Source organism: Loxodonta africana, chromosome 9 (assembly GCF_030014295.1).
Source record: "Loxodonta africana isolate mLoxAfr1 chromosome 9, mLoxAfr1.hap2, whole genome shotgun sequence".
Taxonomy (NCBI): domain Eukaryota; kingdom Metazoa; phylum Chordata; class Mammalia; order Proboscidea; family Elephantidae; genus Loxodonta; species Loxodonta africana.
The window spans coordinates 55,445,849-55,472,161 of record NC_087350.1 but is presented as its reverse complement, the minus strand read 5'-3'; the positions used below and the strand labels follow the sequence as shown (position 1 = coordinate 55,472,161).

General features: G+C 37.2%; 2 protein-coding genes across 9 annotated transcripts in view; one reads left to right on the top strand and one right to left on the bottom strand.

Annotated features, from left to right (window-relative positions):
• The window catches only part of CNTRL (centriolin), a 106,214-nt gene extending 102,307 nt beyond the window's left edge, over window positions 1-3,907 (top strand). For all 7 annotated transcript variants that reach the window (XM_023544982.2, XM_023544984.2, XM_023544983.2 and 4 more), the window contains one exon: window positions 216-3,907. The gene's annotated coding sequence lies outside the window, so the exon portion shown is untranslated. The remainder of the gene's footprint in view (window positions 1-215) is intronic.
• A 573-nt stretch (window positions 3,908-4,480) lies between these two features.
• On the bottom strand, window positions 4,481-25,909 carry RAB14 (RAB14, member RAS oncogene family). Of its 2 annotated transcripts, XM_023544989.2 has the most exons (9): window positions 25,666-25,909; window positions 19,257-19,350; window positions 16,592-16,650; window positions 15,416-15,469; window positions 12,164-12,341; window positions 8,448-8,514; window positions 6,369-6,456; window positions 5,826-5,856; window positions 4,481-4,691 (listed from the first exon to the last, which is right to left on the bottom strand). In XM_023544989.2, exons 3-9 carry the CDS (start codon window positions 16,641-16,643, stop codon window positions 4,514-4,516), a joined length of 648 nt encoding a protein of 215 aa, XP_023400757.1. In that variant the 5' UTR covers window positions 16,644-16,650; window positions 19,257-19,350; window positions 25,666-25,909; the 3' UTR covers window positions 4,481-4,513. The 2 variants fall into 2 exon arrangements, with proteins under 2 accessions (XP_023400757.1, XP_003407819.1); XM_003407771.4 differs by lacking the exon at window positions 19,257-19,350 and having other exon boundaries at window positions 25,666-25,908.
• Window positions 25,910-26,313: the final 404 nt, after the last annotated feature.

The window sequence follows — 26,313 nt, the reverse complement described above, 5'->3', positions numbered from 1 at the left end:
TAAGTGTTGCAAAGAGATCTTTTAACTAGCACTTTTAATTAGATCTTGAATGTGAGTTTATCATATAAAAAGTCTGTTACGAAAAATAACTTTTTAACTTTTTCTCTAATTTTGTAGCGGTTCATCTTAAAGCATTTTTCCAAAGAAAGGCCAAATGTGTATTTTACTTGTTTTTACTGTTACAAGTTATTTAATTCACCCTTTCTGCCTTTTAGGAAAAGAATGGCTCAGCCATATGCAGAATACTATCTTGCATAAATATATGAGGAAATAAATACATTCTCTACTACCTCACTAACTTCATAGTTGGAATACCACTTGGATTTTAGCAAGATCCAGTGAATACAGATGCCGAACTCCACTGGAATTTATTTTTCTTGTACCACTAATGCCAAGGTTTTTGTAAATCGCTTGTACCTATGGAAATAGACATATAAAACTTAAACCAGGGTCCTAGGTGGCTGAGGTTTTATCTTTGGAATGTTTTTATAAAAAAATACCATTGCTGATTTTTTAACTGCACATTTGAATTTATAAACTGGTAGTAATTATATAGTAACAAAGAAAATGTACTTAAGCCTTTCATTTATATAGTGTCAAGAGTTATTTTTGGATTTTGCTTAAAATCTATTTTCATATGAAAATAAAAGATTCAACAAACTTGGGTCTATCATCTGAGTTTATATTTCACAGATCTGTTTTAAAGCATTCTAAGGTAAAGCATTTTACCTTAACTCCATGAGAATGACAATCTTTCAAATGGTTTTCTGTCATCTGCCTGGAGGTTGACATATGTTTTACTTATTTATGAACATATTTCATTGAGAAATAATATGAAACTATTATACTGTAGGTGCTCTTCCTCAGCCAAAAAAATTTTTTTTTTGATGGAAAACTAGAACTTTTATACTTTGGAGAATCTGAGAGGTAAATTTCAAATTATGTATGGACTTCCATTAAATTTTTAAACTACAATAATTAAGAGCTTAACTCTAGTCTACATTATTTCCTTAAAAGGATTACAGGTACTGTCACAGTTGTGTGTAACAGAATTATTGCCAAGGGTAAACTGAAGTATGGGACCACATGTAATAGATTAGGTTGTCAGATATTCCCAAGAACTCTTCCCTAGGAGGCCAGCAGACAGCTTGCAGAGCCATAGCAGGTTATTATATTGTCACTACAATACAGAAGAGCACAGAACAGTAATCCGTCACTACCTGCTGAGGTTTATAGTCCTAAAAAGTTAATGTTTGGCAAAAACTGGACCATCAGGATATGGGATGAATATAATTATAGTAAAGACAATGAAAATGGCATAAAATTCACACACAATACCTAGAAGGCATTTACTTCTGAAAGAAAATTTAACATTGTTAGTATCTTTTGTATTTACGTTCTCCTTTGTTTTGTTCTCCTTCTCAAGTCTTGGCAAAATGCTTTAAAAAGCCTGCCCTATTCACAATTATTGAAATCTTTTAGGGCATATTTGTCTCTATACTGGAGAGGGGTAAATTTTCTCTCTATACTGCCACATGAACAGGAATAGAAGGCAATCATTTGGTCTTTTTTTTTCTTTTTTACTTAAGGGGAATGAATTGAACCATACGTTAAAAATCACACTTTAAAACCGTGGGCATATGGGCAAAGGTTCTCAAAACAATGGTCTTGTGGAATTAGAGGTGAGGTAATGTATGAAGCTGAATACCTGGTTTCAAAAGACATTTTTCCAAAGAACTTTACTATCTCTAACTAGATGTGAACACCACCGATCCAAAAAAAAAAAAAAAAAAATCAAGGATAGTGCATCAAACACTTTATTGTCCACAAAAAATACTTGAGCACTTACTGGAATGTCTAATGCATATAGTACTGAGCGTCAACTGCTAATCAGGAGGGCCTCCTCAAGGTGCGAGGGCAAAGGGAAGCAGGTGACGCACACAAGCAGTACGCTGTCATGGGTTAAAAATTAAGAGAATTTCCCATTCTCTCCAAAGCATACTGCCCAGTGCCTAATACACGGATATTTACGATATGGCAATCTGTTCCACTATGTTTTAGCACCCACATTTATTATAAGGGATTGCACATGCAAGTAACTGAATTTGGCCCCAAGTACAGTCAAGGGGGAATACTATCAGCCACCAAATATGCTGATCTCACACTGAAAAAAGTTTGACTGAAAACATACTGCAAGTGTGATCCAAATACAGGGATAAAACTGTAGCTCAATTAACTTAGTGATGTAGTTTTATATGCTACATATGTAGACTTCTCTTTATACAATAAATAAGGACAATTCCTGCTGTAAAAACTGACAAGTCAAATAAATGTTCGCCTGAGAAAATAAGAAATCCTATTGTAGTTCAGAAAATAATGCAACCAATTTTAATTTAATCTAGATACAGGTACTTTATTTACAAATATTTAGATTAATAGCATTTTGTTACATCAAATGAAGAGTACAGCAGTCTGAATAAATCCTTCTATCACAAAAACAATAAGACCCACTGTAACTAACTTTGGGAAACAGGGTATTGCACCTAAACAAGCCACAGTCTTTAGTTTGTGATTGCTACCTTATATCCCAATGGGTGGTTTGTTTATTTTGTTTTGTAAATATATACACAAACCAGCAGGTCATGGTCCCTGGGCAAGTTCCTTGTGATGCAACAGTGTAAGCAAAATGGATCACCATTAAGTCTTTAACAGAATATACCAATGTACTTCAGGAATCTTGGTTTTTAAAAAAGCTTAAAGACAAAAATAAAGGTAAGCCCACAAATTAACCAAATCGTATTTTCTGCACATTCCAGTTTTGGCTTTTTATTTAACATTGACTGTATAATACTCTGGTACTACCATGTGTTTTCAACCCAGAAAGATGTACTTTTATTTTAGTGTCTGTAAAGAGGGATTTAAAATGTGTATTTCAAACACAATTGAGCTGAGTGCATTTTGTATAATGTGCTGAGGTTTACCTATTTCAAATGACATCTCAATTCCCAGCCCCTGAACCCTAAGCTCAGTTAAAATCAGTACACAGCAGTAAAGAACTTGGTAAAACAAATCTGTCATCTGAAGAAATCAAACTGTTTCTCTTACAATACAGTATTCTTTCAATAGCCAAACCACCTAATGCAAAGTAGTAACTTACTTTGTATCAGCACAAACAGTACCTTTAAAAACTTCCCCTTTCACAAAACAATTTATGCCAACATGACATAAAACAGCCCCTTCATGCTATGAACACAAGAGAAAAATTATTTCACTGAAGTGTAAAAAACGCACAATTTAAAATCCCTTAACAGCAGACCTGTGGTTCTAGCTGTTGGATTCAGAATCTGACCATTCCAAAAAGATAAAGGTATAAAAGCTTAAAATGTGCAATAATAAACCCAGCCTTTTGTCTTTTTCTATACAGTAAGGCAAGAAATGCAGCCTGTAATGCAAAACGTTTCCTAAAAGAGAAAAGCAGGTTAGCACATTGTCGATTGCACAAGAAGAGTTAAGAAAGTCAGCAGGTAAGCCATGGTGCAAAGATGGAACAGAATCTGCTAGTGTTAATGCTCTGACGCTAGGAGCTCTTTCCAGCATGTCCCCAAACACTGCCAGCACCAAGGAGTGGAGCCAGTACGGTGAACTGCAGTTGTTTAATTTCCTTTTGGAAAATGGAAGGGGAGTAACACGGTCACGTATAGGTCATACTGTACAAACTGGTACTTTATACTGTTCTAATGCCAGTAATCAATTTATTTTCTTCATTAAAATAATATACACAGAATGTATGGTTAGTTCAGTTCCTTCAAATTTTATACATATTTACTTTCTGTTAAAGAGAAAAGGATAAAATAGTATAAAAAAAAGATAAAGCTATTAATTAAGCACAAGAGAAAAAAAAAATAAATGGATATTTTCCCTATACAAGGCTAAGACAGAAGCAAACCTCCTCATGAAAAATGCCATCCACACAATAGGGAATCTGTCCAACAAAAACAAAACAAAAAAAGCAGTTACAGAACCCCTTCTCTACCATAAGAAGTCATTTCACAGCAATAAACTTATTACAACAGACATACTTGAACAGTTAAAGATGGGGAGAAAAGCTTAAGGTATCATCAAATTAAACCGTACAGTGAGACAAAGCCTTGTCAAAGGGGGTGGGGAGTAAGAGGGGAGGTAAAAATCATGAAGTCCAGCATCAGTGCTCAGTTTAAATCATGTACTGGTGACATACCCATCACGAGGACAATCAAGGGGGGAAAAAAGTCTAGATTTACCATGCAGGAGAGATTTATAACTCTACTTGCCTTTGATAACCTGATTACATCTAGTTGTTTAGCAGTTTAGTATTGTGTTAAACTGTTTTTTACAACAGAGTTGTTTTTTCTTGTTTTTTCTTTTTTTTTAATTAAACCCAGTAAGATGTACAGAAGACAATGAGGCAGTAAAAAGTACTGCTTCCAACAGACATAGGTGAAAGGTCAAATGAGGGGCCATGGCAAAGAGGTCACTAGCAGCCACAGCCTTCTCTCTGGGGTTGGGGTTCACTGGTTAGCCGGCCTCCCTGTGGAGCTGAGGGTTTATGTTGTACACCAGACTCGGCAGCATTCAGATCCAGGCTTCCATCCTGAATATTCTGATAGATTTTCTTGGCAGCCTCAAGGAACGCATCTTCTACGTTCTCTCCCCTAAGAGGCAATTAACAAGTTTATTCGAGAACCATAGTTTTCTACAAAAGACAAGACATTATACACTGACCTTTTGCTAACCTTTAGTCAACTGCCATGATGTCTTCAACTTAGCCACTGTCATCTAATAAGAGATTACCAGAGACTGAGCTAAGAGAACAACATGGGAAAATATTTTCTGTGGAAAGCATATACACATGATACTAAGAGCTGTTTCTACAAAGCCTATTTGGATAACTACCATATTTTTATGTAAATAACGCACACCTTCTACGTTTGTTTGCCAACCACGCCCTCTTCCCCACAAGGTGTTTTAAGTTTGCTAAGCAAATTTTTTTACAGTAACACTTGGCATAAAAATATGGTATATGTGTTCAAATCATTAAAATGCTATATACTAATATAAAATATGACAGTCAACCAGGCCATTTCTGTGATAACAGAGTGAATATTCCAAAAAATATCCCCAAACATACAGGATTCCAGGAATTTGCATGGACTATGCTGTTTTTTATCATGTAATGGTGACATATCTGTGCTTAGCCATGTTCACACTTCGGTTCCTTTAGGACTAACAGCACAGATAGGGCTAAACAATAAGGGGCTAGCCTCTCCTTACCATTGCAAGGCATTTTTGGCCTAGTTAATGAGAAACTATGATAGGAGTCCTAGGGTTCAATATGGACATGGAAGAACAATTAGAAAATGTTACTTATGCTTCTGATTATTCTTACATTTTGAATATTTCCTTAAGTCGTGCTTTTTACCATGATGGGAAGTATCATATGAACAAGCTGACCAAGCTTGGGTCTGAGATGCCAAACTCTAACCTCAGTTGTGAAAGTCAAACACTTTTGAAATGCAAACACAGTTTTATTTTTTTAACCTGGGTTACGAATGGGTATCAAATCAAGGTACAATCTTTTAGGTAGTGTAACAAAAATTAATATTATTTTGAAATTTGAGACAGGAAGTAAAGGGATGCTTGCTTTCCTCTTCTCCCTGCCATGACCACTACACATAGAAACTTATCCTACGGAGTGATATACACCTTTCTCATATTCAAGGTTCTACTACTTTATTTGAGAAACTTCAGTGTAACCAAAACATGATCTACACTTTAGCCATACTTACGTTTTTGCACTTGCTTCAAGGAACAATAAGCCTAAAAATAAAATTCACACAATGATTAGGATATTTCAAGTTAATTCATAAGGGCATTTCCTTCCGTAACATCTGAATAAAAGTTTCCCATTAGCTTTTAATACTCCTACCATAATATTTGGAAACCCTGGTAGTGTAGTGGTTAAGCGCTACAATTGCTAACCAAAAGGTCAGCAGTTCAAATCCACCAGGTACTCGTTGGAAACTTTGGGGCAGTTCTACTCTGTCCTATAGGGTCACTATGAGTCGGAATCGACGGCAGTGGGTTTTCTGGGTACCATAATGTTTAATGAGCATGAGTTTGAGACGGGGGCAATCTTTATATTTCTCATTAAATACCTGTGCAACCCCCAACATGAATCAGAAACACATTTTGTCATTTCCTCATTCTTGAGATTTTTGTGCAGTATGCGAAAAAGAAATGTCAAATAATCTGCAATATCAAAATCCCACCTTTCCTCAGAAATTCCAACTGTGACCCCCTCCCCTCAAAAGCCATTAAAAGAAACGCACCATTTTCTTCAGCAAACTGTTTGGCTTCTTCATATGTAACATCTCTCTGTGCCTCCAAATCTGCTTTATTTCCTATGAGAATTATTACCTAATTTGTAACCAAAAAGAAAGATGTCTTCAAACAAAAGCAATCATTTAAACCAACCATGCATATTCTGAAATCCAAAAATCTTGATTAAAAAAAAAATCTAGGCCTAAAAAGGAAACCAAGTGGTAACACAATGAATAAGGTTGAAATATAACAGCCTGACAAATGTAAACGATGTCACTAAAAAGTAAACAAGAAGAACCTGTTGGTAACTGCTATAGCATATATAATTTTCAAACAACAGCAAGAACAACCAAAAATATACACCTGCAGGTCTGTATGTATGTAGGTAAGCATATATGTGTATAGGTATGTATAGATATATGTGTATAGGTGTGGAGCCCCAGTGGCACAGTGGTTAAGAGCTCAGGCTGCTAACCAAAAGGTCTGCAGTTTGAATCCACTAGCTGCTCCTTGAAACCTTATGGGGCAGATCTGCTCTGTCCTATAGGGGTGCTATGAGTTGGAATCGATTCAACGGCAAGAGGTTTGGTTGGGTTTTTTCTTTTTTTTCTGGTGTATGCATGTTTATGTATATGCATCTATGTGACTATATGCACGTATATATAATAAAGCACATGGGGGCACAGTTGTGAATATTTCTTAGACATAACCAAACATCTCGCAGGATTGAATACCTGGGTTTGAAAGATTAGGACCATAGTCTTGTGGGATATCTCACTCAACTGGCATAATGTGCTCCACAAAGTTATGTTCTATATCCTAGTTTGGTGAGTTGTGTCTGGAGTCTTAAAAACTTGCGAACGAGTCGCCATCTAAGATACAACTATTGGTCTCTTAATGCCTGAAGCAAGAGAGTGAAGGAAGCCAAAGACTCAAGGAAGCTATCAGTCCACAGGACTAATGGCCCAAATGAACCACAGCCTCCTGTACCCTGAGACCAGAAGACCAGAAGAGTTAGATGGTTCCCATCTACCACTACTGACCACTCTGACCAGGGACACAATAGAAGGTCCTGGTTAGAATGGGAGAAAAATATAGAAGGAAACTCAAATACATAAAAAAAGACCAGATTTACTGGACTGACAGACTGGAGGGACGCGAAGATTATCGCCCAAAGACACCCTTTTATCCTGGAACGGAAGCCACCCCTGGAGGTCACCTTTCAGCCAAAATAATAGATTGGCCTATAAAATAAGTAACACGTGTGAGGAATGTGTTCCTTAGAACAGTCAACTGTACAAGACCAAGCGGGCACTATTTGCCCAACAGCAAAGAAGAGAAGGCAAGAGAGGCAGGGAAACTGGAAGGATGGATACGGGGAAGGCAGTATGGAAATGGGGACAGTGCTGACACATTGCAGTTATAGATAACCAATGTCAGAGAACAATCTATGAATGACTTGTTGAATGGGAAACTAATTTACTGTGTAAACTTATACCTAAAACAATATTCAAAATTTAAAAAAATGAGTATGACCCCTAAGTACTATGCTCCTTTAAAAAAATTAATTTCTGTTCCTTTGTGTTACAGCACTTAGTGGTATTTTGTTACATCAGCCCTAGGAAAAACTAAAACAGAAACTAATTTTTTTAAGCATGCAGATCCCCTTTATTTTAATTGAAATTTTCTACTAAGATTATTATAAATTCACATGCAATTGTAAAAAATAATACAGAGATCCCTTGTGCCCAGTTCCCCCAATGGTAACGTTTGTGAAACTAATGCAGATCCCTTGAAAAATGGTAATTTCACGTTTCATAGCCTCTACTGGATCACCACCCCATTTATAACTTTTTCTTTTTAACCATAAACGTGAACAAAATCCAAGTATAATAAAATACAAAACCTAGGGTGATTAAAAATTAAAAAAAAAAAAATGTTGTTTGCTTCAACTAATTTAAGAATAAAACAAGATTCTCTCATTCTTAGTACCCAAACCCAAAAAAAATCCCACCAGTAAAATGGCTTCCCTTTTTAGGTTACTTAAAATTTTAAATCTTATATAAAATAGGTATCATTTAACTTACAGTATTTGGATTAGTAAGATTTCTTGCATCTGTCAACCAGCTGCTTAAGTGGTTATATGTACTTCTTCTGCAAAAATTAAAGTTTAAAGTTGTGACCATTACATACAATTGCCATTAAAAAAAAAGAAACTTCAATAAATATTTTAAATATACACTTTAATCAACAGATCCTAAGAAAGTATTTCTGCTTTGACTAGATTGTTACTCGAAAGAACAACTGTTGTTAAATATAACCACGTAATTATCAATCAAAAATTTAGCCAGACACATTATTTTAAAATAAATAATTCAATATCCAACAACTTTGCTAATTATTTACATGTCAAGAGTAAATTATTTACATTGAAAGCACATTCATAAACAGACCAGTAAGCAAGGAACAAACATAGAAAACAATTCTGAACTCAGAATTTTCTGTCTTAAAGTTAAAATTATTGAAATAAATCATCCAGATTTTCGATGACAAAATAAAGTACCAAAATGCCTAACCAAGGACACTCGGAAAAAACATTTTTGCATCAGTCTTTAAATTTTAGTAATTGTCAGTGAGAAACCAAGATTGTCACACTATTGCACCTTTCTTTAATAATTTAATAGTTCATCTTTCTTTAATAATAATTTAAAGAGAAAGGTAACTGCATCATAAAAGCCAGCTTTAAAAAGGCATGTAATATATCTGACTGTAAATTCAACTCCCTACATATCAGAGAGCTAGCTTATCTTAACTTTGTATTCTTATTTGCCAGGCAGCTAAATCGTTTTGGGATACAGATTGACCTCTTCCTCAACTTTCTCCAAGCAAGAGTTAAAACTTATGGCTCATTTGCACTAGTCAAGTAGGCCCTAAGATAGCAAACAAATCAAAATAATTTATAGTATTATACACAGTACAGTCTACTACTATCAAGACAATACAAATTTTGAAGGTTCAAATGTTTTTGATTTATAGACTCACAGAACCATTAACCCATCTTACGCATTTAACAGGTAAGGAAACAGAAGCCCACAAAGATTTGATTTCACAGAGCCAGGCCTAGAACCCTTTTCCACCCACCGCATGTCCTCTACGTGTTTCTGGTTTAGCCTTTGAGTACATTCAATGTTCACCAGCTGCTGGTGGTTACATGAAGCTCAGTATTACATATATTTAATCCTTTTCCAGTGGGAACTAAAAAGAATGCCTTACTCAGTCTCTCTTTTTATTATACTGTATCACATTATACGTTAAGTCACCACCTAAATTTCAAAAAACCCTAATGTCATATAAACCAAAATAACATCTTTCTTTCTTACGTTTTAGAATTTTCTAAGTAAACAATGGTCAAATACAATTTCTAAAAAGTACAAGCCTTATCACTGATCAATATCTGTAGTGCTGGCATACCTCGTTTTTACACAACAGATGTCTTACTTCATGCACAAAACTTTAACACAAGTTCAAAAACATTTATACTGATTTTGATAACTATTAAAATTTCCAAGCTAGCAGGAAGAGTGCATTACAAACTGCCACCACTTTAACCTGGTAAACAGAAATATGCATTCTATGGAAGTGTCATTAATATGTATTCATTCGCCTTATTATTTACATGTACTTGTCCTGTGATTCTGATAACTGTCACACTAACTTAAAATTCATTGTTATTATAATTTTAAATCTATAAATACAGTATCATCCAAATATTGACAAGTAGTGGTACTAGTGCTAAAATAAAAGTGTTAAAATATCCCTGACTTTGGTGTGGAGTTTGGATATGATACATCAAATGATTGATATGGTCAAATGACTGCTATGCTATCAATTTAGGAAAGTACCTTGTAAGAATTAGAGTCCCAAGAATAAAAAGTATTATTAGAGACTTTTAAGTTTATAAAATGTCAAAGATTAATAGGAAAAAAAGTAGAAAAAATAAGTGTCATGCAACGTCACTATGACATTGAATCAAGCACCTAAGACCTAAAATACTTATGTTAATAATAGCTTTACTGAGATACAATATAGTACTACAAAACTCACCTTAAAGCATACGATTTAGTGGGTTTTAGTATATTCACACAGTTGTATAGTGATCTCCCCTATCTAATTCCAGAACATTTTCATCACCCTCAAAAGAAACCTCCTATGCCCATGACTAGTCACTCCCCATCCAAACTACCAATATACTGTCTGTCTCCATAGATTTGCCTATTCTAGATAGCTCACATAAATGGAATTATATAATACGTGGCCTTTTGTGCCTGGCTTCTTTGACTCAGCATACTGTGTTCAAGGTTCATCCACATTTGTAGTATATATCAGAACTTCATTCCTTATTTTAGCTGAATAATATTCCATTGTATGGATATACCACATTTTATTCATCCATTCATCAGTTGTGGACATCTGTTTCCAGCTAAAGCACTTCTGATGACCTGAATAAGTAAGTTTTGCCAAAGGTATTTACTGTGCTTAAAAGCTATGTTTAAAAGTATGTTTCTAAGCTCAATAAAGTAAGCTGAGAAAAGACATTAAAACTAAGTTAAACAGTAAAGAACTTCTTCACTGCAGAAGTTCTGAGAGTCCTAATATGCTAACATGCATCATGACTCTTCAAGAAGGAAACAGTCTAAAACATTTCTCAAAAAGTCTAATTATCACTTGGTCCCACTCTCCCACCCTGCCCCCTCCCCCCGCCAAGTGAGACAAGAGTCACACTGCTTTAGGGTGCAGTTCTGCATCAGCACAAAATGTGGTCCAGTTCATTTTCTAGCTCACAGTATACAAACGGCACAAGGTCTAATAAAGTGGTGCAGTTTCCCATGTTCTCCAAAGTCAAACCTTTACAGCCCATGCTTGTTACTTTCTATCAACTGTTTTGAGTTTCCAGAAATAGTCAAATAAATTTAATCTTCCTAGTGAGCTAGTAATATCAGGTGGACACTTGAGCCTGTGTTTGGCATCTCCTGTCTGGAGGGGGGATGGGAGGATAGAGAGAGTGGGAAGCTGGCAAAATTGTCACAAAAGGAGTGACTGGAAGGGCTGGCTCATTAGGGGGAGAGCAAGTGGGAGTACAGAATAAGATGTATGTAAACTTATATGTGACAGACTGACTTGAATTGTAAACGTTCACTTGAAGTTCAATAAAAGTTAAAAAAAAATTTAATCTTCCTGCATGCAGTACTGTAAGCCACTTTAATTCATTTTAGGACAAAAAGGAATATAAAGAAATACTCAAAACACCGTCAGATCCAAGTATAAGAACTATTGATAATCTACCATGCTGGATTAGCAGAAATACTTAATTCTTTGGCCTTATTTTGAGAAGGTGTCAATTTTAACATTAGAAACTGAACAGAGTAATTCCTCAAGACTTGTGTGCTTTCTACTGGTGTGAAAGGAATAAAGTTTGGTATAAAATATTATTTCACCTGAACTAATTCCACTTACGCTACTTTTCAACTGTATTCTTCCCATTCACTCCGCCCACCGTCTTCTAGTTTTTTTCAGTCATACCCACTTTCAGAAAAGCACGTCAACATGTTTTGTCATCAAGTTTTACACAGCAATTTAGGGAAGAAACTATAAATCCCAAATAATTTCATTTACAGTCATACAATTACAAGTCAAAGAATGTCTAAACCAATGAAAGAGAAACATCAATGCCTAAAGTACAAAATTTGAAAACTTATTAAGTACTTATATAAAGTACGAAAATTGAAAACTTATTGTCTCTTACCTAGTGATATCATACACCATAAGTGCTCCCGCAGCACCTCTGTAGTAGCTTCGTGTAACAGCCCTAAACCGCTCCTGTCCTGCTGTATCCCAAATCTGCAGTTTGATTTTTTGGCCACTAACTTCAATTATTCTTGTACCAAATTCAACACCGATTGTGTGAGGACAATCAGCCATAACTGTTAGGGAGGAAAAAATATATTATAATATCCCCAATTTCCAGAAAACTTCAAATTGAGATTGGTTGGGTGAAAAAAAAATCAAATGAATTTGAAGTCATTGAGTAATCAAATGATGTATTAATTCTTGTAGATTATAAATATACTTGATAATACACTGAAAATCAAATTAGCAAAGATCCAGAAGTAAGAAACCAGAGGAATGTGACTGGACTAGAACAGGGGTCAGCAAACTTCTGTAAAGGAAGTTTGTAAAGCCAGATTTGAGGCTTTGTAGACGATACCGTCTCCGTCACTAGTATTCAACTACTGTGGGTGAAGCACAAGAGTAACCACAGACAATACATAAAATGGATGTGGCTTTGTTTCAGTAAAACTAAATTTACAAAAACAGGCAGTGGCTGGATTTGGTCCACAGGCCATAGTTTACTGACTCGTGGACTAGAAAAAGCTGCTAAGTAAAAATAAAGATTTTAATAAATACTTTACACATTTTACTATATAGCCTTTGGACAATTATTACATATAACCAATCAATCAAAGGCATTAGAAATCCTTGTAAGAGCTGTAATCAAATTTTCATCCTGGAAAATTACCATCAGTGCCTCAAAAGATACCGTGATGTTTAATACATACTTATAATTATACATTGATGAATTACATGTCTAGGACACTGGGAAGGAACCCTAGTAGCACAATGGTTAAAGCGCTTGGCTGCTAACCAAAAAGGCAGCAGTTTGAACCCATCAGCCACACAACAGGAGAAAATACCTGGCAATCTGCTCCCATAAAGATTACAGCCTAGGATTGCGAGTGGCCATCTAAGATGCATCAACTGGTCCCAGCCCACTTGGAGCAAAGGAGAAGGAAGAACACCAATGACACAAGAAAAACTAGCCCATGAAACTAAGGTCCACATAAACCAGACTCCACCAGCCTGAGACCAGAGCTGGATGGTGCCCGGCCACCACCAACAACCGCCCTGACAGGAGAACACAACAGGGAGTCCCGGACAGAGCAGAAGAAAAGTGCAGAGCAGATTCAAATTCATGTAAAAAGACCAGACTTCATGGTCTGACAGAGACCAGAGGAACCCCCAAAACTATGGCCCTTGGATGCTCTGTTAACCCAGAACTGAAACCATTCTCGAATCCCAGTCTTCGGACAAAGATTATAGACAGGACTATAACACAAAAAATAATACACACAAAGACTGTGCTTTCAATCAAATGGGTGGCTCCTGACTGGAGGCAGGAAGGGACAGGAACTGGTTGAATGGACACAGGGAACCCAGAGTGTAAAGAGAGAAATGTGCTATCACATTGTGGGGACTGCAACTAATGTCACAAAACAACATGTGTATAAATTTCTGCATGCGAAATAAAGAAAAAAGAGAGGGGAAAAAAAAGTTACAGCCTAGGAAACGCTATGGGGCACCTCTACACTGCCCCACAGGGTTGCTAGGAGTCGGAATTGACTCAACAACACGAAGCTGCAGCAACAACAGGACAAATATATTAGTCTTTTCCTTACAATTACATCACTGACAACCTAAACCCATTATTTTATGGTATAAGTACACACAAGGCCACTGGACACATCATAAAATGTTATATCAAATCTCTATGGTAAAAAGCACAAAAATGCCATAGAAACAATTTCAAAAGAATATAGAAAATTTTCTATTATATTTAGCATAAAAACCAGTTACTGGGGGTAGGGGGAGGCAGGGAAGCTAGATTAATGGAAATCGAACAACCAGGATAGAAATAATTAGAATGCTGACACACTGTGAAAAATGTAACCAATGTCACTGAACAGTATGTATCAAAAACCCATTGCCACTGAATTGATTCCAACTCCTAAGTGAACCTACAAGACGGAGTGTAACCGGCCCATAGGGTTTCCATGGCGTGGCCGGTGGATTCAAACCACTGACCTTTTCGTTAGCAGCCAAGCTCCTAACCACTGAGCCACCAGGGCTCCAAACAATATATATATATATATATATATATATATATATATATATATATATATAAATTGTTAAATGGGAATTAATTTACTGTGAACCTTTCACCAAAAACACAACAAAATACTAAAAAGAAAAACAAATCTGAATGAATCCATCTTGGATTTTTCACCCCCAACTGAGACTCCAGATGTCTGTAACCACATGAGTAATTGCAGGTGAGATGAGAAAAAAGACCAGCAGATACCTACCCAGTTTGTCAATTTGCACACACACACACACAAAAAACCAAGTTGCTCTCAAGTCTGACTCATGGCAACTCCATGTGTTTCAGAGAATTGAGCTCCATAGGGTTTTCAATGCTGTGATCTTTCAGATCACCAGGCCTTTCTTCCAAGGCACCTCTGGGTGGATCAAAATAACCAACCTTTCAGTTAAGTAACTCAGTCCTTGATTGGTTTCACCACCCAGGAACCCCATATTTAGCATACTGGCCCCTTCTACTACCCCTCAAGACAAAGCTGAATTGTGCTTTGAATCTTAATCACACTGATCATGAATGAACATAGAAAGAATTTCACTTTAAATATTCCAAATCTACTTCTCTGTAATTAACAAATGACATACACAGCAATTTTCCTCTAATAAGACAATTCCTATAATGGAAGTTTAGAGAACAATAAAGTGAGATTATTTAAATATGACATTATACTATGCATTTTTAAAAATTTAAGTTTTTACCATCAAGAAATCTAAACAAATCAAATTCTACGTTGCATTTAAAAACTCAACACTCTAAATATCACAGCATATTTAATTTTATTTGCTAGTTGCTGTCGACTCGATTCTGACTCACATGTGCGGAGTAGAACTGCTCTATAGGGTTTTCAAAGCTGTGACCTTTCAGAAGCAGGTCGCCAGGACTGGCTTCCGATGTGTCTCTGGATGGCTTTGAACACCCAACCTTTCAGCTAATAAGTCAATCACTTAACCATTTGCGCCACCCAGGGACTCCTTAAATGCACAGAGTACAATGAAAATGACATTTTTTTAAAAGAAACTATAAAGAAAGCTACTAATATTTTACCTCACATATTGAACTTACATTTTTTTTCTGTAAATTGATGAAGCAAGCAAGATTTTCCTACTCCCATGTCCCCTGTTCAAAAAAAAAGTTTCAGATGGCAATTACATTTCTCAATCTATACTCTCATAATCATAGTCAATGACTGTTACACCCCTTACACCAAATCACATCACAAATTTCTAGGACACCTAGAAAAGCTGTATTTCCATATTTCATAATGAAGTTCAAAAGAGCCTAGAAGTCAGTTTTCACTGTGAATTATAAACTGACTAGTCTCACCTTTAGAAATGACAGAATTTGACTGTAAATTATTGTTTTTCTAATTAATTACTACTTTAATAAATAGCCACCGGCTAGGAAGTGATTTTTAGCAGAGACATGGTTATAATGGTAGTTTTTACTCTGAATTATTTCAACTGTGGAACACCAAGTTTTGCTTTTTTTCTCCCATAACCTGCAGAAGCAAAAGACTTCTTGGAGTTACAAATAGGGCATCATAACAAGCAGAAATAACAAATTGAGTACGGAAACTTGATTCACTCACTAGGTCCCGTCTTATCTCATATTTCTTGTATAAATCTACAGAAAGTAGTTTGTGTTACATAATAGAAGAGATGTCATCTCTTACTGTACTACAACAGTTTTAACCCTTGGTGAAGAAAATATTACACAGTTACACAGCTCAACATTAAAGTAACATATTCTAATGTGAAAATTTAATTGAAAAAGTACTTCACACTGTCTTCTTACAACTATTCTTAATAAGCAGCATAAAGAGTTTTAATTTGAGCAAAACCTTGAAACTTAAGGGAAAAAAACACCATTATTATATTTCATGTATATTACACAATTCATTCTCAATTTTCTCTACCAATTTTTGGAATCCAGAGGGATCTGAAGGCTTTCCTGGTATTTTGGGAGATGTTTCAGCACTCCTAGGAAATTAATCTCAGTCCCAGTATTAACAAACTTTCAGAGAGCCCTCAAGAACAACCAGTATCACTTCATAAGTTGCCCAGCATTATATTACAGAAGTATCTAGGGCCACTATTAATGCAAAAATAATCTTATCAAGGGTGCTTTAATTGTGCAGCAAGAAAATCATCTGTTCCTTCTGAACTGATATATTAGTATGCAAATATTTTGTGTATTAACCTTCTTTGGGGAACAAGAGTACAAGTTAACTGAACTTACCAATAATAATATACTTAAAGATGTAAGAGTAGTTGTACGGTGCAGTTGCCATGGTGGCACTAAAAACAAAGAAAACTGTGTTACTTCAGGAGGAAAGTATCCACAAGTTATCCAAGCTGATCACTGTCACCCTTTAGAGATATGTAAAACACGCTGAATACAAACAAAATGTCAATTATGGTAACTCAGAATAAAACTGCATTTCCCAAACTAATCAAACTTATAAATTCTCTTAGATGAATACTGCCTTAATATTCTTTATAGAAATATGAGAAACACCAAAATAACTCCAATATTTCACTTTAGGAAATATCCAGTAAGATCTTATTCTGAAACTTTCAAACAAGGAAGGACATTTTTATAAATTTAAGTTAAACATCATTATAAATAGCCCTCCTCCCTTTTTAATTCCTCCAGCTTTGTTAAGTGAGCTACTGAATTACTGATGGTCTACTTTTTCAGAACTGTTTTTCCAACAGAATGGTATAAAAAGCGACCACTAACTTATAAACACAAAATAACTTTTTTACTCTATTTTAAGTCAATGGTTAGCACAGCACCCAAAGAAAGAGTAGTCAATTATTCCCAAACCAAATTACGGTTAGAATTAGACTGAACACACGAAACTGTTGTTCTTGTAGGTTTAAAAAAAGGGGGGTTGATTATTGGCAATTTCATATGGCTAAACCTAACACATGACTTACAGATGAACAATATATTGAGTGCCTGCTTTCACTATTCTAGGAGTTGAGACAAATAATGGCATAAATAGTACTATGGTTATAAAATTTGAACATTTTATGTATTAGAAGATATGTCAAAATATCACAGTCCATCCTTTACCCTCAGATAGATATTATCTACAGAATCCTTAAGCCCTGGTGGCACAATGGTTAAGAGCTGGGTTGCAAGCTGAAAGATCAGCCGCTCCCTGGAAACCCTATGGGGCAGTTCTACCCTGTCCTATAGGGTCACTGAGTCGGAACTGACTCGACGGCAGTGGGTTTTTAATAACTTAAAAAAAAAATTATTCAAACGAATGCCTTAAATGTACTAGACACTGTGCTACATGCTACAGAAGCAAGGGGTGAATTCTAATATTGGTTGTTGTTGTTGTTAACTGCTGTTAGTTGGTTCCAACTCACAGCAACCCCGTGTACTACAGAACGAAACGCTGCCTGGTCCTGCGCCATCCTCACAATTGTTGACATGCTTGAGCTCATTGTTGCAGCCACTGTATCAATCCATCTCACTGAGGGTCTTCCTCTTTTTTGCTGACCCTCCACTTTACCAAGCATAATGTCCTTCTCCAGGGAATGATCCCTTCTGATAACATGTCCAAAGTATGTGAGACATAGTCTCGCCATCCTTGCTTCTAAGGTAGTTAACTTCCAATAAAGTTTATTCTCAAACCAGTTTTCAGCTTAAGGAAAGATAAAAATTCTTCATTTATAAAAAGATTTAATCCTATTTCAAAATTCTGATCTACAGCACTTTTATATCAATCTGTTCTGTTTTACTATTATAGTCAACTGTCACATTATACAATCTAGACATTTGATGTGACTGGAGAAGCTCATTTATTCAAGTTTAGCACATTATTATATACCATATTTCAAATAAAATTTTTATGTAATAAATTTAAAATATATACATTTAAAGTACATGAATTATTGTCAGCAGGGAAGAGGAAAGTGTTAATTACAATAAATTATCAATCACTTTATACAATATAATCTTTGCACTTAGCTGTAAGTATTATGTTCAGCAAAAGTGAGCCATTTCCGCTTGTAACCCGTTCCAGCTTGATGTAAATTCATAATCATTCGTCTACATCACAGAAAACTCCCTTAACCAGTTCTTTCAGGAAAAGGAGTTTTTCTAGTTAGATTAACTTTGACTCTGAATATTAAAGTAACTTGATTCCCTTTTCCAGATGCTGGAGAGGTAAAATTTTTAAGAATGAACTTGGTCCTGAGGCCATCTCTGAGTTAGATCCCAAGTGCTAGGAAAAAAATAATTGTCTTACATTTAAAATGATATTAAAAAGTTATTAACTTCTTAACCTGCATTCCTCCCAGAAGTTCTTCTAATTAATTTTTAGTTCCTCTCTTAATTACTATAAATAAAATAAATGTTTTATAAATAAAATTTTAATTCCTTCTTTCCCTGTTCAAACTTGGGAAAAAGTCATCATTTCCTGCTCCCTTTAAATCATTGGTTCTCTCACACTTTTCTCCTCCTCCTGACTTACCTATTTCCTTTCCCTTTTCTAACTAAAAGTTGTGGTTGTACCTTGCTTCCTCCCATTTTAAGTAAAACTATGGCCTCTACTTCCAATTTCTACTCCAAATGCTTGAAAGGCTAATCATGAAATTATAACCCAGTCTTGATTGTGCAATTCATGTTCTTGTTAACTATCACACAAAGCATTCATTCATTAAATATCTACTGAGATGACTACTTTTGAAAATGCTAAAAAAAATTACCAAATATTAATTAATATAAACTATTCCAAATAAAAGAGAATGGCCACTATTTCAGATTGAATACCAGTGCTTTGTCTACACCTCACCACAGAATTTTCATTTCAAGTTTTTTAAAAATCACAAATGAAAAAATAAACTCTAAAAGCAGAGTAAAAAGGAAACTACTCAGAACTTACTAATTTCAGTAGGCAAGGAGGGCAGAAAGCATCAATCGCTGTAGCCAACAATACACATAAGAGGTCTTCCTTTTTCCTATTCTAAGGTAAGATACTAAAAAAAAAAAAAAACAGTTGCCAGCAAGTCAGTTCTGACACATGGCAACCCCATGTGTTGCGGAGTAGAACTGTGTTCCATAGGGCTTTCAAGGCTATAACCTTTATCTCCAGGCCTTTCTTCCTAGGTGTCTCAAGTGGGTTTGAACCACCAATCTTTTGGTTGTTAGTCAAGTGATTAGCTGTTTGCGCCGCCTAGGATTCCTAAGTAAGAGGCACCAAGCTATTGCCACCAAGCTGATTCCGACTCATAATGACCCTATAGGACTAGGTTTAAAGATACTCCAGTTTACTGACATTTTCAGTCAAAATTATGCTAGGTATTTGCAGTAGATCTGTATTTAAGTGGCCCCTTTTAAATATTAACTATGGTTAATATTGCTTTAACAAAGGATTTCTCAACCTAACCTCTTGAACGTGAAACATAACACTGTTAAAGTCTGGAATATATTTTTATCTAGCTCTGGAAGAAAGAAAAAGATTTCCCCCCCATCACTTAAGGGTATTTTTGCTTTGAGAACTCAAACAGCACAGCAGTAGGAAGGGTGTCCAAAAAGAGGCACAAAATATTGGTCTAATTCAAACACTCTGAAAACATGAGCCATTCAACATTATAATTTCCACTAATTAAAAATCCTTGGTATTATTCTATAACTTGTGTACAACTACTAGTGAGAGTAAAATGTACTTTATTCCATACTTTACAAAAAGTATTTGAATAAAGTTCACATGCAGATGTTTTCTTTTAATGCCTCTGATTTCCATGGGGGGGGGGGAGTGTACTACATTCAGATAATAGACATCACTAAATACACGATGAACAACTTGTAAACTAGTAATAAACACAATATAGTTACCATTTATTACTGGACACTTAATACATTCCAGACAATGTGCTGAATACAATACATTTGATCTCATTTAATCCTTACTCCCATTGCTGTCGAGTGGATTCTGACTCATAGCGACCCTACAGGACAGAGTAGAACTGCTCCACAGGGTTTCCGAGGCTGTAATCTCTACAGAAAAGAAGCCCTGGTTGCACAATGGTTAAGCACTTGACTGCTAACTGAAAGGTCGGCGGTTTGAACCCCCCAGCCACTCCATGGGAGAAAGATGTGGCAGTCTGCTTCCGTAGAGATTACGACCTTGCAAGCCCCATGGGGCAATTCTACTCTGTCCTATCAGGTTGCTATGAATTGGAATTGACTAGAACCAAAAAAACCAAACCCAGTGCCGTCGAGTCAATTCCAACTCATAGCGACTCTATAGGACAGAGTAGAACTAACTGCCCCATAGAGTTTCCAAGGAGCGCCTGGTGGATTCGAACTGCCGACCCTTTGGTTAGCAGCCATAGCACTTAACCACTACGCCACCAGGGTTTCCTGGAATTGACTAGACGGCAACAATTTTTTTAATCTTTACAGGAGCAGACTGCAACATCCTGAGCAGCTGGTAGGTTCGAGCCACCAACCTTTTGTTTAGTAGCCGAGGACATAACCACTACGCCACCAGGGCTCCTTTTAGTCTTCTGCTACCCTTATAAGACAGCTACTATTCTCCTCATTTTACAAATGAGGAAAAAGACTCAAGAGATAAGTAAACATGCTGAGGTCATATAGCTAAGTGGCAAAGTCTGTGCTGAACCTAGGACTGTTCTGACGGCAGAGAACCACTACACCATCCTGCCTCCTTCATGTGGTTTCAAGTTGTACCATGAAGCCCTGTAGTGGTGCTTTCGGAGTTCATTCACTTGGTTCTAATTTAATATTCTGAATAAGCATTATTAAATAATTACACTCAGAAGATGTATTGTGATCAGAATGTATAGAGATAAATAATCTAGTAATAGTAATTTATAGTATGTCTACTTACAAAAAAGCTCAAGATAAATATTTTTGAGAGAAAATCATATGATACTACACTACTTTTCCCCATACTGTCATCCATAATTCTTACTTAACTCTCACAATTCTACAGAGTCATTATCATGAGGTTCATGTAAAAACTGAAGAAACTAAGGTTTGAAGAAATGACTAATTTGGTCAGTGATACAAAGTTAGTAAATGACAGAGCTGGAGCTTAAACCCAGGTCTGATTCCAAACACCAGGAATATTCCTACCTCAACTAGCTTATTAAAAGACATACGAAAATAGACTAATGACTATAAGAGCAAAAAATCAAAATCAAAGAGGAAGGATAATTGTACTGAAAATTTAACAATGTCATATCAGCACATATAAAATTTACCTCTAACCTTCCTAGCTGTCAAGAGAAATGTTTACTGAATGCATATTAAACACTAATAATTACTGTGCTGTGTATTCAAGTGGCCCCTTTTAAACATTAACTATGCTTAATACTGCTTTACAAAGGATTTCTCAACCTCATCTCTTAATGAAACACTACTTAAGGTGAGGAATATATTTTAAAATGGGCTATGCCATTGTATAAAACTCTGCAACATGCTTTTCTGCACTTAACAAAGCTAGGGACATATTTCCAGGTTAATACGTACAGATCTAAACGGTTACTAAATGCATATTAAACAATAATCATTGTGCAAAAAACAGAATAGCACTATCTCCACACACTGGATCTGACACTGCCTTAATAAGATTACATAAACGCATAAATGACTAGTTTTGAAAAGTGCAGGTACATATATGATGATACATTTTCACACACACCACTTGTGGGAGTCTGAACTGCTGAAACATTTTGGAAAATGTATTTAAAGTTTAAAAAAAAAATAATCCAAAGACATACGAAAATAGACTAACGAAATAACAGCAAAAAATCAAAATCAAAGAGGCCCTGAAATCCACTTGGAAGTATTCTACACAAGCAAAAAGGTGCAGTACATAAGGCTACAGGTACAAGTGCATTTAACGCAATACTTTTACAGCAAAAAAACTATAAACAATCTAAACTCCCATGAACAGGGAAATGACTGAATAAAGTATATCTGTACCATGAAATAATATGCACCTAGTTTTTAAAAATTCAGTCTAGATGCTTTAACCAGGAAGTATGATTTTAAGGGAAAAAAAGCATGGTGCAGAGTTTTATGCAACAGCATATGCCATTTTTAAACATACACATACACACACACACACACACACTCAACCCTATATGCATATTGTATGGAAGGAAACACAACAAATTAAGATGAATACATAGGATGAGAGTAGAAAAAAGGGAAGGGGGAAATTATTGACTTTCTTTATACATCTCTGCACTAATTTTAATAAAATTGCCCCACAGGGTTATTCCAAGACTGTATGTCTTTATGGAAGCAGCCGCCACATCTTTCTCCTGTGGAGTTGCTGGTGGGTTCGAACCACTGACCTTCTGGTTAGCAGCCAAGTGTTTAGCCAACTGTGCCACCAAGGTGCCTCCAATTATAATACACACGTACTATATTCATTCGATAATACTTTTTAAAATTAAAAAAAAAAAAAAAGAAACTCCCACTCATAATATTGCCAACATTATTTCCGCATTTACCAATAATACGGAGAACATAATATGAAGCCAATCAGATGACTGACTTAAAAAAAAGAAACAGTATATTTTCAATTTTTTTTTATAGTTCAGCTCTTTACTGTGTTTACTTATGCACTATGCCTAATCCTTTCACAACTGTTATATAGCTATTTTATTCTACTCCTCAGAACACATGATGTTACTGTACTGAACATATGATATTTACATAGCCAACTCGAGACATAACAGAGAAAAAAGCAACCCACCGAATAGTTGCGGTGACTTAAATTCTTATCCTCATTGTTTAAATTAGTAAGTTTTTTTTTTTTTTTACATGAAAGACATTTTGTTAAAAACACCAAATCCAAGATGGATTGCTTTTGTGAGTCTAACATAAAAATACTGTTGAGCATCTAATAAACACAAAACATAGTGCTAAGCCTTAATAATACAGTAATGTGCAAATAAAGCAACACTGTCCCTGTCTTCATGGAGCTCAAGGATAGAATGCATTTTGATTTGCTTGTAGGCCCACTAAAGTGGAATGCTACTCGATTTATCAGTTAGGTGGACACAAAGCTGCAGTTAATCTAATTTTCTAATCTAATCAAAATGAGTACTCAATTTCCTTTCCTCAACAGCAGTACAACCTTCTGAAAATAATCCACCTACACCTGAGATCCACTTAAAAAAATATTTTTGATATTTAATATCATACCTTTATATAAGTTAATATTGTAAAATAAGGAAAAAATAACTGGATTCCTCAATGTATCAAGAGACAAAGTTTTCCAGCTGATTATGATGGCATGCTGAGTAGGGAATAAAGTACTCCAATACTTAACCTCCACTCAAAAAAGGAAAGCACTTAAAAAAAAAAAAAGATCTGCACTGACTACCAGAGTTAAAAGGATTACACAGTACCAGTAAAAAAAATTACTAATGAAATGATATGTCTGAGATTTGCTTCAAAATAACTTCAGCGAGAGTGAGGAGCAGGTGTATTCAGACGAAACAAGACTGAGCACAGTTGACACTGGCTAATGGGTATATATACAAAAGCTCATCATTATACTCTGTACATGTTTAAAATTTTCTAGAATAAAAAGTTTTTAAAAAGTGAAGAATCTCTGATACCTCTATTTGTAAATCACTGTCTGCAACCAAGTTTGGCATTTTTAATCATATAAAAATGTTTCAAGCATTCTTAAAAAATGTAACATCTCTCATTAGCCTTAGTTTTAACATATCTTATTTGCCTTAACAAAAAGTTCCTTCTAATAGTACAATATCTTACTAAGATTGTGCTAAGATATTTGAAAACTGATAAAACTCAGTTGTAAGAATGCTCCAAATTCTGCAGCATAGTATACAACAAATACGAAGTTTAACAGGAAATACAAAGAGCAAAAACTTTTAAAAATGTAGCACTGCATCGCCTCAAGTGATGACCAAGTAAAATGGCCTAAAAAGAACTTTGAAGAAAATTTTTGGAAAAGCTGGGGGGCTAGAGGGGTGGGAAACTGGATATATTTTGCTAGGTCAAGATTGTCCTCAATACCCACATCTTAATAAAAGGCAGTTGTGCTGTAGCAATGAAATGAGCAATAAACTTTGCAAGGAGTTCAAATCTACACGCTGACACTTGTTGTGGGACCACCAGGAAAGCACTTGCCCTCTCATAACCCCAATTTTATATAAAATGTAAATCTTGCCATCTCTTCCCTGGGGTTGTAAGAGTGAGGACTGGCAGCGCAGTGGCTGACATCATGGACTCTGAGCATCCAATCTGAATATAGGAAAAAAGAGATCAAGTTGTAGCTGCATTTCAAATGTTTTTCACCATAGCCTAGCTTTTAAGTGTAATACACAAAACACCAACCAAAGAGTGGCGAAAAGGCCATTTGTTTGTAGGGGCCATCATTAGCCAGCCACGTCGCAATTTCAAGCCTCAATTTCCCCACTTGTAAAGTGGGTAAAACTCAACTTACCACCACGGGTGATGTGAGGCTCAAACAAACATGTGAAGATACCTAGAACCGTGCCTGGCACACAGCAGGCTGCAAACCCTCCAAATGTGCTTGTTCCTTCCTCTTTTCTTAAATTCTAGAAATGCCGAACTTTATTTCTTGATGCCATCCTGGGCTCATGGTTTTACAGGATGTCACAGGCCTTTTAGGGATTCGTCCAATAATGATCTCGAAGTTACTTAACCTCTCAGACTCAGTGTGAGCAAGCACAGCCCCACAGACCCCTTCCCCAGCCCGAAGCCCGAGCCGGTCCAGCCACATCAACAAGGACACCGGAGGCAGTCCAAGATGCCGGCGAGCTTGAGAAGAGCTGCCTTTTGTACTCAGGGCCAGCTGAGGCCTTACAGGACGGGGAATGCCACGTCTGGGGCTCGTGGGCTGGAAGGCGGCGCAGCACGCGTGGATAAACTCCGGCGGGTGGTCTGCAGCCGCAGAGACCGGAGCAAGGAGAGAGGCCTGCAGGACTTGCGATTTTGCCCAGTCCGGCCCAGGAGGCGGGGAAGGCGAGGTCGGAACACACCCTTCCCGCGCGCCTCGAAGGTCTCCACTGGGGTGGGGAGGCCAAGGCGGCTCTAGCAGGGGCAGCGCTGGGGGCACCTTCCGGCCCCACAGGGGAGTCCCGTCAGGCCGCGGCGCCCACCGCCGACCCCAGGCTCGCCGCGGCCTGACAGGGCCTGCCCGCACGGCGCCGCCCGCCTGCAGCCCCCGCTCGCCGTCGTCCCCGCCCCCGCCCCTCAGAAGGGCCGGGCGCGGAGGCCCCAACTAGACCAGCACTGCGGAAGGCCTGGGTTACCTGGGGGGTTGCTGGTGGCTGGGCAGCTTTCCGGGCGGGAGGGGGCCGTCAGGACGAGGAAGACGAGAGCAGACGCAGGGAGAGGAGGCGGGGCGGTCGGCCGAGGCCCCGCGGGTAGGCGGGCTGGCCGAAGAGGTGTAGACCCGCTGGCGGCAGTAGCGGTGGCACCGGCGACTGCTGCGGCGGCTCCCTCAGGATCTTCCTCGGGCTAGCCCAAGATGGCGGCGCTCCCTGCACAGGGTTTCCTGTCACCCTCGCAATGGGCCGGACCACAAAAGAAGGGGGAGAAGCATGCGCGCGCAGCTGGCGGAGCCCGGAAGAAGGTAGCCGAGGCTCGGCCTCCTAGCCACGCCCCTTCCTGAGTCCACCCCTTTGGACTCGTCGCGTCACCGCCCAGGCCCACCCCACTGGCACTCCTGCCTGAAGGGGCGGGGAAAAGCGCTTATGCGCAAGCGCAGTCGCGTGGCCTCGTCTCCTAGAGAAGTTACCTGGCGCGGTTTCGCGTGGAACCTGCTGAGATTAGTTTCGGTCCTGGAGAGCTAGGGTTGTCTCTCTGGGGACTTTTTACGATTTTCAGTGCCAGCAACTACCACTTACTGGACGCTTGCTGTATGGCGGCCACTGCTAAGCACGCGTTTCCTGCATTCA